The following is a 17,429-nucleotide window of genomic DNA, read 5'->3' as shown; positions in this document are numbered from 1 at the left end:
CTTCGTGAGATTGTTCGTCTTTATGGTATTTTGGTGTCTATTATATCCGATAGGGGAACGCAGTTCACATTACATTTTTAGAGAGTTGTGCAGCATGAGTTGGGCACACAGGTCCGTGATACTTTGGAGTAGGAGAAGTTGATTCGGGATCGACTTCGTACTACGCAGTCTAGGAATTAGAGTTATGCTGATAGGAGGGCTTGTGATTTGGCATTCATGATATGTCAGAGGATTCTACTCAAAATTTCACCCATGAAGTATGTGATGAGGTTCGGGAAGAAGGGAAAGTTGAGCCCTCGGTATATTGGTCCTTTTAAGCTTCGAGAAAGAATGGATGGGGTGGCCTACTAACTTGCATTTCACCCATCTTATCGGGAGTTCACCTGGTGTTTCATGTTTCCATGCTTCGAATGTATTATGGTGATCCATCACATATGTTAGACTTCAACTCAGTGTAATTGGACAAGGATTTGACCTATGTTGAGGAGCCGATGGCTATCTTGGACAAGCAGGTCCGAAAATTGAGGTCGAATAATATTGCATCGGTGAAGGTTCAGTGGAGATGTCAATCGTTCAAGAAGGCGACTTGGGAGACCAAGCATAATATGCGGAGCCATTATCCTCGTCTTTTTTGGCACTTAGGGTATGTTCTGTATTCGTTCGAGGACGAACGTTTGATTAAGGCGGGGAGAATGTAATGACCTGACCGATTATTTTATGTATTTGAGCCTCGTTTCCCCTGTGGCATTCTTGGGGCACGTGGTGTCTAGTGAGGGGATCAAGGTGGATCTGAAGAAGATTGAGGCAGTTCAGAGTTGGCCGAGACCGTCTTCAGCTACTGAGATACAATGTTTTCTTGGTTTGGCCAGTTATTATCGTCGTTTTGTGGAGAGTTTCTCGTCCATTGATGCACCTTTGACCAAATTGACCTAGAAAGGTGCCCTATTCAAGTGGTCGTATGAGTGTAAGGAGAGCTTCCAGAAGCTCAAGACCGCCTTGACCACAGCTCCAGTTTTAGTTTTGCCTTTAGCATCGCGTTCATATATGGTTTATTGTGATGCTTCGCGAATTGGTATTGGGTGTGTCTTGATGCAGGAAGGTAGGGAGATTGCTTATGCTTTGTGCCACTTGAAGCCCCATAAGAAGAACTACCCCGTTCATGATCTAGAGTTGGCAGCTATTGTTCACGCATTGAGGATTTAGAGGCATTATCTCTATGGCGTGTCTTGCGAGGTTTTCACATATCATCAACGTCTACATCATTTTTTTAAGAAAAAGAATCTAAACTTGAGGCAACGGACGTGGTTAGAGCTGTTGAAAGACTATAATATCACAATTGTGTATCATCCCGAGTAGGCCAATGTGGTGGCCGATGCCTGAGTAGAGAAAGGCGGAGAGTTAGCCTTGCATATATTCCAACTAGTGAGATACCGTTAGGATTGGATGTTCAGGCATTGGCCAATCCATTTGTGAGATCACATGTTTCAGAGCCTAGCCAGGTTCTTTCTTGCATGGTTTCTCGGTCTTCATTGTATGAGCGCATCAAAGAGCATCGGCATGACGACCGTTATTTGCTTGTCCTTAAGGACACAATGCAATATGGTGATGCCGAAGAGGTTTTTATTGGATATGATGGGATGTAGCGGATGTAGGGTCGGATTTGTGTGTCCAATGTGGATGGGTTACGTGAATTGATTCTTGAAAAGGCTCACAGTTTATGGTATTCCATTCATCTGGGTGCCGCAAAGATGTATCAGGATTTGAGGCAGCACTATTAGTAGAGGAGAATGAAGAAAGATATAGTAGAGTATGTGGCTAGGTGCTTGAACTGCCAGCAGGTGAAGTACGAGCATCAGAGTCCTTGCGATTTGCTTCAAAGACTTGAGATTCTTGAGTGGAAATGGGAGCGTGTTACCATGGATTTTGTTGTTGGGCTCCCATGGACTTTGAAGTAATTTGACGCAGTTTGGGTGATTGTGGACTAGTTGACTAAGTCCGCGCATTTCATTCTGGTGGTGACTTCTTATTCTGTAAAGCGTCTGGCTCAGATCTACATTCGGGAGATCGTCTATTTGCATGGCGTGCCCATCTCCATCATTTATGATTGGAGCATGCATTTTGCATCATAGTTTTGGAGGGCCGTGCAGTGAGAGTTAGGCACATAAGTTGAGTTGAGTACAGCATTTCACCCCTAGATAGACGGGCAGTCCGAGCGCACCATTTAGATCTTGGAGGACATGTTATGTGCCTGTGTTATGGATTTTAAGGGTTCTTGTGATCAATTTCTACCACTTGTAGAGTTTGCCTCCAACAACAGCTACTAATCGATTATTGAGATGGCCCCTTATGAGGCCTTATATGGGAGGCAGCGTCATTCTCTAGTTGTTGGTTCGTGCTGGGAGAGGCTAGGTTGTTGGGTACTGATCTGGTTCGGGATGCCTTGGAGAAAGTCAAGTTAAATCAAGACCGGCTTCGTACAACACAGTCTAGGTAGAAGAGTTATGCTGATAGGAAGGTTCGTGATATTGCATATATGGTGGGTGAGAAGATTTTTCTCAGAGTTTCGCCCATGAAGGGTGTGATGAGGTTCGGGAAGAAGGGAAAGTTAAGCCCTCAGTATACTGGCCCTTTTGAGGTGCTTGAGAGGATTGGCGAGGTGGCCTACAAGCTTGCATTATCCTAGTCTATCGGGTTTTCCCCTAGTATTTCATGTTTCTATGCTCCGGAAGTACTATGGTGATCTATCACATGTTTTGGATTTCATCACGGTTCAGTTAGATGAAAATTTGGCTTATGATGTGGAGCCGATGGCCATTTTAGATCGACAGGTTCGAAAGTTGAGGTCAAAGAATATTGCATCAGTGAAGGCTCGCTGGAGAGGTCAGTCGTTCGAGGAGGCTACTTGGGAGGATGAGCAGGAGTTGCATAGCAGTTATCCACACCTATTCGAGACTCATTCGAGGACAAACGTTTGTTTAAGAGGGGAAGAATATGATAACCCGACCGGTCGTTCTATGTATTCTAGCCCCGTTCCCCCTTTTATTGCTTATACTATATTCTTATGGTCATGTGACTTATCGGGGTGGTTGGTTTGGTTCCGGGGATATTTCAGATTGAATTGGCACACTGAGTCCCGAGGTATGAAGCTTAAGTTGGAAGAGTTGATCGGAGTTTGACTTTGGTGTTAACGACTCCTGAAAGGAGTTTCGATGGTCTTGATAGCTTCGTATGGTAATTTTGGACTTAGGCGTATGTACTCATTTGGATTTGGAAGTCCGTAGGTTGATTTGAGGCTTTTTGGGCGAAAATTGGAAAGTTGAAGGTTGGAAGGTTGAGAAGTTTGACCGAGAGTTGACTTTGTTGATATCGGGTTCGGATTTCGGTTTCGGAAGTTTGGATAGTTCCGTTGTGTAATTTATGACCTGTGTGCATAATTTGAGGTCAATCGGAGTTGGTTTGGTATGGTTCGGCAACGGTTTTAGATGTTGGAAACTCATTAGTTTCATTAGGCTTGAATTGGGGTGCAATTCGAGATTTTGATATTTTTTGATGTGATTTGAGGCTTCGATTAAGTTCGTGTTGTGACTTAGTACATGTTTGTATGTTTGGTTGAGGTCCTAGGGGCCTCGGATGAGTTTCGGATTGTTAACAGATCGATATTTTGACTTAGAACATTGTTGAAGGGTCTTGGATTGCTGGTGTAATCGCACCTGCGGTGGGCTTGGCCGCAGATGCGACACTGCAGGTGTGGCTGGAGGAACGCAGAAGAGGAATTCGGTCTGGCTTAGGGAATTTCGCAGGTGCTTGCAAAGTTTCCCTAGAAGCGAAGGCGCTTCTGCGATAAGTGTTCCGCAGAAGCGGATTTTGACTTGAGGGGCTGGGGACCGCAAATGCGGATGGCTTCCGCAAGTGCGAACGCGCAGAAGTGCGAGTAGGACCGCAAAAGCGGCAAGGCAGAGTTTAAGTGGACTTCGCTTAAGTGGGGATTTTTCCGCAAAAGCGGAATCGCAGATGCGAAAATGGAGTCCGCGGATGCGGAATCGCTGGCAGAAGAATAAAATCGAAGGGTTTAGTTATTTTTCTCATTTTTGTGATTTTGAAGTTCAGACTAAGGTAATTTTTGGAAAAGCTTCCACCTAGATTTAAGAGGTAAGTGACTTTTAATCACTTTTGTCCATAAAATATTGAATACCCATTGATTATTACACCTAATCTTCATGAATCTAAGTTAGAATTTAGAAATATTTGGACAATGTTATTGGAGAGAGAAATTTAAGGATTTGAGGGTCGATTTATGGTTGAAATTGGATAATTTTGGTATGGTTGGACTTGTATTTGAATGAGTGTTCGAAATTTATGAATTTTTTGGGGTTCCGAGGTGCAAGCCTAAGGTTGACTTTTTAGTTTGATTTAAAGATCTTAGATTTGTCTTTTGGGATTACTTTCTATGGCTTTTATTGATAGTATTACGTTATTTTGGCAAGATCCGAGCATTCCGGAGGTTGATACACGCGGGAAGAGCTTGTTAGTGGAGTGATTTAGTTTGCTTGAGGTATGTATCTTATCTAAACTTGGTTGAGGCACTAGTTGCTTGAATTATTTGTGATAGCTATGTGCTATGGGTGCGCACATGCATGGGGTTTGAACCCATGTTTTAACATGGAGGTATTTATCCATGCTCGGGTTGTGCTTAGGCTATGATATGCCTAGAATTGACTGTTAAGCTTCATATTTGTAACATTGTTGTGAACTATTTGTGCCATGTTTAAGGTTACATAGAGGCTTAATCCCTGAATAAACTTGATAATTGTTATTTCTATGATGAAATAGCTGGTTTGAGCTATGAAAGCATACTATGCACATGCCTACACTTTAGCATGTCGCTTATACCAGTCCTGGAGCATGAGATCTGTTATTCATTAATCATATACTTATATTCTTGTATATTTGCTTCTGTGTGATATGATTTGGACTGGATGCTTGTGATCATGCCGGGCGTATTGTGTTGTTATGCCTGTGACCATGCTGGGTGGATTGTGTTGTTATGCATGTGTCCACGTCGAGCAGATTATGCTGTTATACCTGTGACCAGGCGGGACGGATTGTACTGTTATGCCAGTGACCACGCTGAGCGGAATATGATATTGAGCTTATGACCACGCGAGGCTGGTAGCACGTTGAATTGGCCGTGCTTGCGTGTGGATATGGATCCATCTCCCTAGTGTCACCCTCTTATGTGTCTCTTTTGATGGTGTACACGTGACTATTGAGGAAAACTGATCAGTGGTTTGGTTCGGATATGGAAAGGTTGAGGGAATCTGGCCAGTGCTTTTTTAGATTTTGCATTTCATCTTTACTTGCAATTTCCGTGGTTAACTACCTGATTTAACCGCTTAGTATCTCTATATGTTGAACATTGGCTGAGAAAAGTATTTGAATAACTGTACACATACACACACAGATGCTTCTTCCTGTGCTTTATGACTTTATTTTATTATTGTTCTGTACTTATTAAAATGATGAAATTGTACAGGCTATAGCTAGTATCATTTATAATTCTTGCTTCTTTTACCTCGCCAAGATTAGTTATATTATTTATTCAGTACATTGGGTCAGTTATACTCATACTACACTCTGCACTTAATTGTGTAGATCTAGGTATGGGAACAATCATTAGCGGTAGACTTGCTTGTTGGACTGAGCTTCGAGTGGCGAGGTAGAGCCACATTCTTGGCCGCAGTTTTGACTTGTCTTTTCTTATGTACTGTTGTTTCAGTTCAAATAATATTACTATTTAGTTTTAAGACTCGTGCTCCATTGTAGAGCTTATGACTCCGTGTTTACTAGTTTTTGGGGTATTTACCTTCTAGACAGTATTTTATTCCATTGAGGTTTCAAACTTATGCTATTTCTATAATTAATGTTTTCCTTGTTCTTTATTGTTATGGTTTCGGCTTGCCTAACCGGTGTTTTAGGCGCCATCACGACGGGTTAAAATTTTAGATCGTGACAATAACTTTGAAAAAATTTCATAAAACACTATAGTTTAGAGCCTAGTAACTATAGTTTGTCTAATTACCATTCGTAGATACTGTTCAATTGTCACCAACTTATATCACTTGTATTCAGATGCGCAACGAATGCAACCTATGTCAACTGTATTTGTTCGAGCAAAGAATGTAACTTGTCAACTATATTTATTTTTGCAACGAATACATCCTATCAACTGTATTTGTTCGTGTAATGAATATAATCAAGCGAAATACAGGGGTGTATACAAATGATATAACATGTATAGACTGCATTCATTCGTGCAACTAATACAACCAAGGCAATATACAGAAAAATATAATTCTCATGTTGAGAATCGAACTCAAAACCTCCACTTGCTAAGCGGGTGCTTTAACCAATTGATCTCTTATTCTAGTACAACATGTGAATTTGGTATAAAATTCAAATATAGGTATGAATGGTAAACTTTATGAAAGTATTTGCTACGAATAGTAAATAGAATATATATGTTTGATGTGTCGCATAATTTTTCCTATAACTTTCTCAAAATCAATATGCCCATATTCGAAAAACAGCGGTTAATTTTATTTTTTTTGCAAATCTTCAAGCACTAAATATGCGTGATTTCTAAATCTTAATAAAACCCAACGTCAATCGATCTTATACCGTCATATTGCAGCTAAAAAAAAGAAGAAGCAAAATCAGCCACAATGCAACTAGAAAAACCTAAATCTTTTTCCCTAAGTTACAAAGAGCAGAAATAAAATACAAAAATTAAAACATTTTATTGCAAGTTCATGATTTGGCAGATAAATCAACTAAGAATATCGATTTTTATGCATAGATCTTTAATTTCGAAAAAATATTAACAACACACAAAATTTCAATTTTATCTTTTTATTGAAGGAAGTTTATCCTGTATACATTCTTCATAGTGGTGAATGAGATAATGACAATAATGATAGTGTATATATATAAATACATATACAAAATTATGCACAATTATACATACTTACACAAAAATATGGGATCGTGTGGCACGCCGTCCACTTATATATATATATATATATATATATATATATATATATATATATATATATATATATATATAATAGTTAATACTATATATATAACATTGTATAAAAGTGTATAATAGTATATAAGAGGTGTTTATATACTACTATACACTAAAATACAATATTATACATTATTGTAGAAATTAATCCTATGAATGGAGCTTCACAAGTTCTTCTTTTTCTTTGAGCCTCTTCTTACATTTAACTCAAATATAGCCCAAGTCTACTCCAAATCACTTCAAATTTAAGTTTTAAACTCCTCTTGACTTTTCAATCAATTGAGACAACACTCAATCCAAACAACAAATAAACTCAAAAAACTCAATTTCTGAAATCGAAGTTTCAAACGGCCTTTAATGGTGGACTTTTATTCTTTAAGTTTAATCAACATAGTAAAGAGAAGCTCGACTTCAGCTCAAAAATATTGAAAACTAATTCAAAGTTGTAAACCTTAATTATTTAGGATTTTGATATTTGCTAGTTTATTTAATTCATGTCTTATGATTTATAGTTAGAATTATATAGGAATAAGTTTTCATGTTTCTAGATGAAATAGTTTTCATACTATAATAAAATATTTTATTTTATATTGGTATCAGAGCTTCTACGATCTTAGGAGAGAATCAAGTAGCCTCCGCTGCCGGCAGACGACGCTAGCTAATGTATGCTGCCCGTCTGGCCATGAATTATGTTGGCAAAATCACTTATAGTTGTCAACAAAATTAGATTATTTGGTAAAACGTTTCAAGACAAAATCATGAAAAAACCAAGTTTAAAGAGGTGCAAGCAAATGTGGCACAAGAGGAAGAATCTCTTCTCTAAAGGTTGGAGAGAGGTATAAAAAGTTGGAAGTTGATTACACGTGAATCAATAAAATTGGTGTTGGTGACAAAGTACATCAACAAAATTAGGTGTTGGTGAAAAAGTACACCAACGGGAGTTGAAGACAGGTGCTTCAACAAATTTTGAGTATTGATGATAAAGTGCATCAACGGGAGTTGAAGACAAGCGCTTCACCAATTGGGTGTTGGTGACAAAGTACATTAACGGGAGTTGGAGACAGGTGCTTTAACAAAATTAGTGTTGGTGACAAAGTATATCTATGGGAGTTGGAGACAAGTACTTCAATAAAAGTAGAAGTTGGAGAAAAATTCTCCAACAACAACAACAAAAACGTCAGACGTATACAACTTTGTATTACGGGAGAATATTGAAAAACTAATTCAAAGTTGTAGTAGGAAACCTTAATTATTTAGGATTTAATATTTGCTAGTTTATTTAATTCATGTTTAAATAGCATTTTAGTCAGAATTGTATAGGAATAAGTTTTTATGTTTCTAGTTGAAATAGGTTTCGTACTATTATAAATAGGGATAATGGTAGTTTATTTATGTGTGAAGAATTGAAGAGAGCTTTCAGAGATTTATTGTAACGACCCGACCGGTCGTTTTGAGCTCTAGCGTGTCGCTTGGCAGTTTAAGGCCTTGGGTAGCTTCACTTCATGTTTTATTACTTGTACGCGTAGTCGGAATCGAATTTCGGGAAGTTCAGAGTTGATTCGGATGGAAACTTCTAATTTCGGAAGCTTTAAGTTGGAAGAATTGACTAAGGTTTGAATTTTGAGTAAACGACCTCAGAATCGGAATTTGAAGGTTCCAATAGATTTCTATGATGATTTCGGACTTGGGCGTATGTTCGGGTTGAGTATCGGGTCGCCCGCGAGCATTTTAGCACTTATTGTGGAATGTTGGCACTTTGAAGGTTTTAGAATTTTGTAAGTTTGATTTGAGGTGGACTTTGGTAATATCGATGTCCGTTTGGGGTTATGAGCCTTGGAATAGGTTCGTATCGTTATTTGTGACTTGTGCGTAAAGTTTGGCGTCATTCCGGAATGTTTTGATATGATTCGGATGCGTTCGTCGAAATTTTGAAGTTTGAAAGTGGGAAGAAAGATTTTTATCGCCGATTCATAATTTTTATGTTATTTGTGGCGTTTCGAACCTTTGGATAAGTTTGTATAAGGTATTGGGACTTATTGGTATGTTCGGACGGGGTCCCGAGGGGTTCGGGTGAGTTTCGGGGTGGTTTCGGACCATTTCTAGGCCATTTTTAATTCCTGATTTCTGGCTACAACAGTGTGCATCGCAATCTCGGATATTGGATCGGGTTCGCGGAGAGCAAAATGGGAGAAAGGGGTCTGTGAATCGCGTTCGCGTTCGCGAACAAGAAATTTGTGGTACACAGGGCTGATTTTGGAAGCTCATATCTTGCAATCTATAATGAATTTGGAGATGATCCAAAAATTAAAGTTGTAGCCCTTGGTGTCTAGTTTTCAGAAAGTCAAACCATTTGTCATTTGGAGTTTTGTACAAAAATTATGACCATTATACTAGAGGCTGTCTGGAGGAGTTGGACAGCTTGTTCTTCGCGATCGCGAAGGGTAAATACCTGGGCAGAAGCTATATTTCGGGGGGTTTCGACCATCTTATCATATTTGGAGTTATGGAGCTCAGATTTAAGCAAATTTTGAAGTGATTTTCACCGTATGGATTGGAATAAGTATTCTCTACTTGGTTTTGATTATATTTCATGAATGTATCCTTGTTTTTGGTGTTTGGTTGATGATTTAAAAAGAGAAATTGGGGGTTTTTTGTCTAAAGTTTCATAAAGAGAATTTTTGAGTTTTGAACGTCGATTCGGAGTCGGATTTGAGTGAAACTAGTATGGTTGTCTCGTAATTGAATGGGTTGTCAGATTTTGTGAGTTTTATCAGGTTTTAGGGACCTGGGCCCGGGGGTTGACTTTATTGGCTTTTCGAGCGGAGTTGGGACTTATTATTAATTGATTTATTACGAGTATTAGAGTATATTTTTATTGGTTTGCACATTATTTGACTAGTCTTGGAGCGACATGCATCAATTTGAGGTGTTAGGGTAGTGTTTGAGCCGTTAATGGAACTTCGGAGCGAGGTAAGTCTCCTGTCTAACCCTGTGAGGGGGAATTTACCCTGTAGGTGTTATATTCTTATGTGCTACATGTTGTGGGAGCTACACACGTATGAGGTGACGAGTGTCCGTCCATATGCTAGAATTTCTGATTATGTCCGGATAGACTTAGATTCACGCCATGCTATAATTGTACTATTTGAGTCATCTTTGCTCATTTAATTCATTTATTTCGCATTACAACTTGAGACTAGACTTGTATAGGGTGATAGACTCGCTATTGTAGAGATGTGACGAGCTACTTAATAATCCGCAGAATAATTTGTGCTTCTCTTATGAATCTCTCATGCGTTGTGTGTACTCATTGCAAACTTTTCCTTAAATCTCATAACTCACACGTGTATTCGTGAGTGGGGTCAAGGACCCATTAAATCTTCTTATTCTAATGTGATCGGGTCGTTCACCTCGGTAGAATTTTGCACCAACTCTTATGGGAGCGGGCCGTTCGCCTCGGCCGTATAATAGATGTATCTATGGTTCATGCCGCTCGACCCTCGGCAGTGTACACATTATTATGGGATCAGGCCGTTCGCCTCGGCAATATCATATTCCTTATGAGATCGGGTCATACGACCTCCGCATAATCGTGCATTATATCGCTAGCAGTCCGAATATTCACGAATTTTTCTTCCACTGATGACTTGCATTTTATATGATATTTCTTATTCATTTGATATTGGCACTTGATATTTCCCGAGCTGTTGAGATAGGATACAAGATTGAGAAGTTTATATCGCTAAAAGAAATTTTGAGAGATTATGCTGGTTACCGTTTCGTCATACTATTACTGTTGTGCTTCATATCTGTTTAGGATTTAGCATACTGCTTTATTGGACCTCTAGTAAGTGTCGGCATCGACCCCTTGTCACTACTTCTCCGGGGTCAGGCTAGATATATACTGGGTACGCGTTGATTTATGTACTCATGCACACATATATATATATATATATATATATATATATATATATATATATATATATATATATATATATATATATATGTATGTATGTATGTATGTATGTATGATGAGAGCGCAAGGGCACGGTTATTGCGGGGACTTTACGGTGAGTTGCATTCCATGTTACGATCCGCAACATACAGAGTCTCCATCAGAGTTATTTATGTTCTTCTGTCTAACTTGTATACCAGACAGATGTTGTATTATTATTGTACTCCTTAGTAGATGCTCATGAACTTGTGACACCAGGTTTTGGGGATTCCTACCGGATATTCATTATTGTAGTCCATGTAATCATTATCATTTCACCTTCTAATTTATATTTTGTACGGAAATTGAAAAATAAAATCACGGATTTTCTACGAGTGCTAGATTTTACTCTACTTATTTAATGAGATTCATGATTTCGAAAATAATAAAATGAGTAACTAAGTTGATTAATCACCGTTGGCTTGCCTGACGGCGGCGTTAGGCGCTATCACGACCTATAGTGAATTTTGGGTCGTGACATTTATAAACAAATTATTTTCCTTCAAAATAAAAAACACAATCCATATTCAAATTTAAGATCTAACTTTTTCTTAATCTCGGCATTGAATCTTCGAAGAAACCAAATTATGGAGGTTTAAAATTTTCTTTTAAACTTCTCAATTCACATGTAGCGAATAGATCTCCGCTTTAAATCTGGAAAGAGAAGTGAAATATAATAATAATGGTAGAGAAATTATGGGGTGCAAGTCATCAACAATGAAGGAGAAGAAGAAAGAAACAAAGAAAAAAAAAATTAGGAGTGGGTCTTTAATACTTGCTCAAGGGAAGAACTTTTTCCAAGTTATATATAAAGTGGGCTAAATCGAGTAAGAAAGTAAAAGATGGACCAATTTGATGGGAATGTTGTCCCAGAGAGAGTAATTTATTCTTATTCTATATCACTACACAAACTGGAACTTTTAGCGGCCATTTGACGGCCGCCATATGAGATGAAGACAAAAAAACAAATTATTGCGACTTGAAAGTCTCTAAAAATCGTACTTTCCGCCGTTCCAATTTATACTCGTATGTTTAATTGGATACGGAGTTTAAAAAAATAAAATTTTTTGAAATTTATGATCCTAAATAAGTCAAAAAGAAGTCCAGAGTATTTGTGCGGTTATAGAAACTTCTCATTAAGGGTATAAATATAAGTTTAAACTAAATTATTTTCAAATTTAGAAATGGGTCATTCTTTTTCGAACGAAATAAAAAGGAAATAGGTTCACATAAAATAGAACGGAGGAAGTAAGTAGTTAAAACTTATCATGACGCCAGTAGAAGTCGCCACAAAAAATCATTCTTCGTGCCAACTTCTTAGTCGCCACAAATTTACTCATAAAAGTGTTCAAATAAACTCATCCCAAAAAGATCGTCTCGAAAAATAGCATTTCTTGTTCAGGAATTCAATTTCCAAGTATTTTTTGATATTAATTTTAGACCTTTTAAGATTTTTTGGTTCTCGAACTAGCACAATGATCGAAAATTTTCTTAGCCACAAGCACAACATCAATAATGGCCTAAACTCCACGTGATACTCTTAAATGTGAGGAGTTGCTAAATCATTACACATGGTATGTAGCATGTACAATGGACTACACAATGTTAATGATTGGTTCTTCGGCCATTACAATAGTCGGTGCAAGATAACTTCTGCAAGCAAACTCCAAAAAATTATGGTTGCTTATTTCTCTCTTTTTTCTAATTAGCCCTTGAAGCGAAAAAATAGATGAATAATGGTATTGGAGAGAAATATATTTATTGATTTTTCCTTTTATTAGTACCCTTGTGAATACCACACGCTTGCTTAACATGATTTTTGATTGTATAAAACAAGAGTTTTTTTGTTTGTTTGCTTCAAGCATTTGGTGTCCGGCCGAGATCACTGGCTCGACTAATCTGGATTCTCGCTCTATAAAGATTACTATGGAGTTTTAGTGCTAGGTATCCAAAATGAGTCAATTCCCAAAATTTGAACCCGAAACCTTAATTAAAAAGTACAAGAAACCTTTTCCATTTCACCGTAGTCCCTTCGATAGTATAAAACAAGAGTATTGCTATATAATAAGGTATATTCAATCTGATAAAATAGTATAAACTATTAACAATAGTTTAGCATCAAAATTAGTGTTAGAATTGACCGAGTAACACACACCATTATAAAATAGCAAAGGACAAATTAATAATCTAGCCCTCGAAGATAAGTACAGACGTCTCTGTATCGATCCGCAAGACTCTACTAAATTTGTTCGTGACTCGTAAAATCTATGAACTTTAGTCATTATTAATCCTGACAACATTTGTTGAACTGAAATAACCAAGTGATCCCCCATAATATTGTAAAAGGTCTCCTGTTTTACACAGCAAAGGGACAAAAAGAAGAAATAAAATAGTGATTTATAGTATTTAGTTTCCATATATAGCACACAGTTAAGAAAAAGAGAGGAAACATTCGAACTAAGGAACATGGAACAGGAAATGGGATAATTCTCTGGCTTTCACATAATAGGCATAAAGTGTAAATATTAAATAGGACTTTGAGAATCCTAGAGATCAAAAAGAATGATACAAATAAAAAAAATATGCTCTATTATCAGTCAAAATATATGAAACGACAGACATTCGCCTCCACCATGCACATTTTCTAATTTTTTCTGTTTTGCTTAGTCCTTGTTACAAACTACAAGCTCGTCGTTTGTCCCCAGAAGTTTTTGTTCTATTTCTCCGATAATAAATTCAAATTTTGTCCTTCTGTGATACTGCTATTCTAATAATTCGGTCATTCTGTTTTGGAGCTGATAAACTAAGAGCTCTTTTAAGTTGTTCTTATATATGTTTTGTTTATTGGAGAAAATGTGCAACATATACTCTTTCGAATAATAAACTGGTGGAGAAAACTTTTTGAGGAAATAATTAAGATATAACTATGTTACTAATAACAAGAATATACAAATTGTGCTTAAACGTGTTCTGCATAATATCATTTTTGGCATATACAAATTCCTCTTTTATGTTTTAGAAATAGAAATCTCTCACGTAAATTGAAAAAGGATCCTCCTAGAGGATCAATATGAATCGACTTTACATACCACTGATAAAATACAGTTAAACCTCTCTATAAAATCATCCATATATAACAGTCATTCATTATAAAAGTCAAGTTTTCCTCGAAACCGATTTTTTAAGTTATATTTTACCTCTGTATAACAATTTTTTACCTATAACAATAATAACCATATTTATATATAGCAGGACGCTCTTTGTAAAATTACCCCTCTATAACAGCCGTATAGAATTTTTAAGATTTCTATTAATAATTCTTAAAATATGCACTCAATCTTTTCCATTAAACAAAGTTTCCATCTTGCATAAGATATAAGATTTGAAGATTTGCACATGATATCTTTTCCATTGAAGAAATTTCAAAAAATATTTAGATAGAAAATTTAACTGTTAAGCTCTTAGATTGTCTTCAAGAAAAAACTATTGGATACTTTTTTGCCGAAAATTTGGATCCAAATCTTCGCCAATTCAAGCGTTATATTGCTAGTGAGAGAATAAAATCTACGAAACAAGTTATAATTATAAAGTTCTCCCATCAATCTTGAAAGAATTTATTTTTCTAGGTAGCTTTAAAATGTCTCCCTTAGAGTTTTAATCTTTATACGTTTAGTTATAAATTTATTAATAATGTATTAGCTTTCTTCAATATTCTAACTAGTGAAATATGCATATCTTTTGAGATTTTAAATTTGAATAATTTTCTTATCTTTTATATGTAACATTAAAAAAGGAAAAATAATCGATTTTTGGATAAGTTTTATCTATAACAGCCAAAACATATTTAAACGTCAACATTGTTATAGGTATATAACAAAAATTCACTATAAAAGACAAAAAATATCATAACAAACGAGGCTGTTATAGAGAGGATTGACTGTAGGTACGTCGTCCGTACCTTTTGTGTTGTAACAGGATACATGTCTTATTTTCAGGTTACTAATTCCACTTATTATGGAAGATTACTAGTAATTTTCTTTTTTGTCAACTTATTAGTGTTAAAAGTTAAACTCTTTAATAATTTTGCAAAATATGATAGTCCAGCTTGTTTTAGAATTTTGCATTTTCGCATTTTTACATAAGGTGTTTCCTTTTTCTATTAAAAAACGACTGAATATTTTGAAGTTTTGGTCCATATCTAATAATTCTCCACATATAGCTTCGTTAATAAACAACTCGGAGAAACCATATATAGTGCCACCGAACCTTTTCCCATCGTCCAATTGTATGATTAAAGGAATTTATTTGGGATATTCATGTCCCTATTGTCATTAAATTGAAAGGGAGTGACCACCACCCTAGCTGTGCACCAAATATATACCCAAATAATTCCTCTATATAAGGATCTTCCTACAGCCAAACAATTCAAGAGAAACCACTAAACTTTTTGAGTTTCCAAAGTTTTTGGATAACTTTTCCCTTCCTTTTTCCTTTCAAAAAATGGCTCCTTCCATTTCCATTGATTCCAATACAAACATGAATTCAGAAACAGAAAACAAGAACAAGGCCATAGTGAAAACTCTGTACAAGGCATTAGCTTGTACATGTGGTGACAGTCCTAAAAACGTACTGGGGCCTAATATTTGCTCATATATTGCCGATGATTTAGAATGGTGGTTTCATGGACCACAGAATTGTCATTATATGATGAAAATGCTCACTGGAGAATTGTCAAATCAGAATTGTTTCAAGTTTGAGCCAAGAAGTGTTGATGCAATTGATGATGATCGTGTGATTGTTGAAGGATGGGAAGGTGCAAAGGCTTATTGGGTACATGTTTGGACATTGAAAGATGGTGTTATTACTCAGTTTAGGGAGTATTTCAATACTTGGCTTACTGTGACTGAGTTGAGGCCTATGGGATGGGTAAGATCCTCTACCACGTTGTGGCAGAGCCACCCTCGAGACCTCGCGAAGAGGTCATTACCGGGGCTTATGCTAGCCATTTGACGGTGGTGAATGGAACGAGGAAAACACTTACTCATATGCGGAATTTACACAGGATCACATCATTTAATCATGGTTAGGTGATAAAGAAATATATGTAAAAAGACGCATTCTACTGTGATTAATTGATGGCAACATTAAATATGGTAAGTGTTTTATATGGTGAATGCATGTTTTATGTAGTATAGCCCATTAGGAAAAAGAAGCCAACGACTGATTACCTTTTTCCCTTTCCTAAATGTGAAAAATGGAAATGTAAGAAGTTTGGTTGTATATCCAACTGATTATATATGGAAATATTGTACGTATGAATTGTTGGTTAAACATGTTATATTGATCATAGTTTCATGTTAGGAAACACTACATCATATGAGGTTTTCCGTGGATACTCTACGTGGCAACTCCTTTAATCGCCACAAAACGTAAGAACATTCGACTTAAAAAAGATACCACAAAAAGTGATAGTTTTAATGACTACTCATGTAGCCACCATGAAAGTAACATTTTAGAGGCGATTATACTTAACTTGCCATGAATATTTATTAAATTTGTTTTTCCCTGCAAATAATAAAATTTGGTTAAAGTCGTCATAGAAAGTAATTTTTTTGTGGTTATTGATCACTTTTACGGGTTGCCATAAATACGTTTCATTGACTTTTACAGGTCGCCATAAATAAAATTCTAGGCATCTGTAAATAAAAGCTGAAACTAGTTGAATGTTATGGGTTCTAACTTGATAATGAATTAATTCTAAGTCAAGCATCTGGACGATCGAGGTCTATCATTTGGTTCAATGTGATACTAATTGCCTTGGTCCTATATGAAATACAAGGGTCCTTACTACTTATCCGAATAATTGCTATAAGGCAACAAAATAACGAGCATAATCCAATACAAAGCGATTGTTATTATCTTGGATTATAAATATGGTCTATCATTTGGTTCAATGTATTGGCGATTAATTTGATATACAGTGCATCAACTAATCATGTGCTTAGTTTAGGACCGGATTTACCTTTGTTTCTATAACTGTCGTGTCATAACATTTTCTCTTCCTGGTCTCACCTATTACACATTCGGACTGAATCAGCTTTGTATAATCACTTGCATAGATATGGTCTACCATTGCACTTTCTACATAAAGAAACTCTCGACAATAACCATAATAATGTCCTTGTTTCATGACTCTGTTTCAAGAGTACTTGGGGAATTGAAGTTCTAGTTCTGCAAATATTAGCATCCATCACACAGTAATAGAGGGCCACAGTTGTCGTATCTTTTCACATGTTTCAGTATCTTATGTGCAAGACTAATATGTCTAGATAGTCCCATGTTTAATCA

General features: G+C 36.6%; 1 protein-coding gene across 1 annotated transcript; it reads left to right on the top strand.

The window, feature by feature from the left end:
- The first annotated feature begins 15,487 nt into the window (after positions 1-15,487).
- LOC107791444 (wound-induced protein 1-like) lies at positions 15,488-16,412 on the top strand. The gene has a single exon (XM_016613522.2). It carries the CDS (start codon positions 15,582-15,584, stop codon positions 16,089-16,091), a length of 510 nt encoding a protein of 169 aa, XP_016469008.1. The 5' UTR covers positions 15,488-15,581; the 3' UTR covers positions 16,092-16,412.
- The last annotated feature ends 1,017 nt before the right edge of the window (positions 16,413-17,429 follow it).

The sequence above is a fragment of the Nicotiana tabacum genome, chromosome 2 (assembly GCF_000715075.1).
Source record: "Nicotiana tabacum cultivar K326 chromosome 2, ASM71507v2, whole genome shotgun sequence".
In the NCBI taxonomy this organism is placed as follows: Eukaryota; Viridiplantae; Streptophyta; class Magnoliopsida; order Solanales; family Solanaceae; genus Nicotiana; species Nicotiana tabacum.
The sequence above is the reverse complement of the archived record's forward strand: the minus strand, read 5'-3'. Positions and strand labels throughout refer to the sequence as shown.

Excerpts from the sequence above, each read along its gene's own strand:
- LOC107791444 (XM_016613522.2), top strand. The coding sequence starts at position 15,582 with ATGGCTCCTTCCATTTCCATTGATTCCAATACAAACATGAATTCAGAA.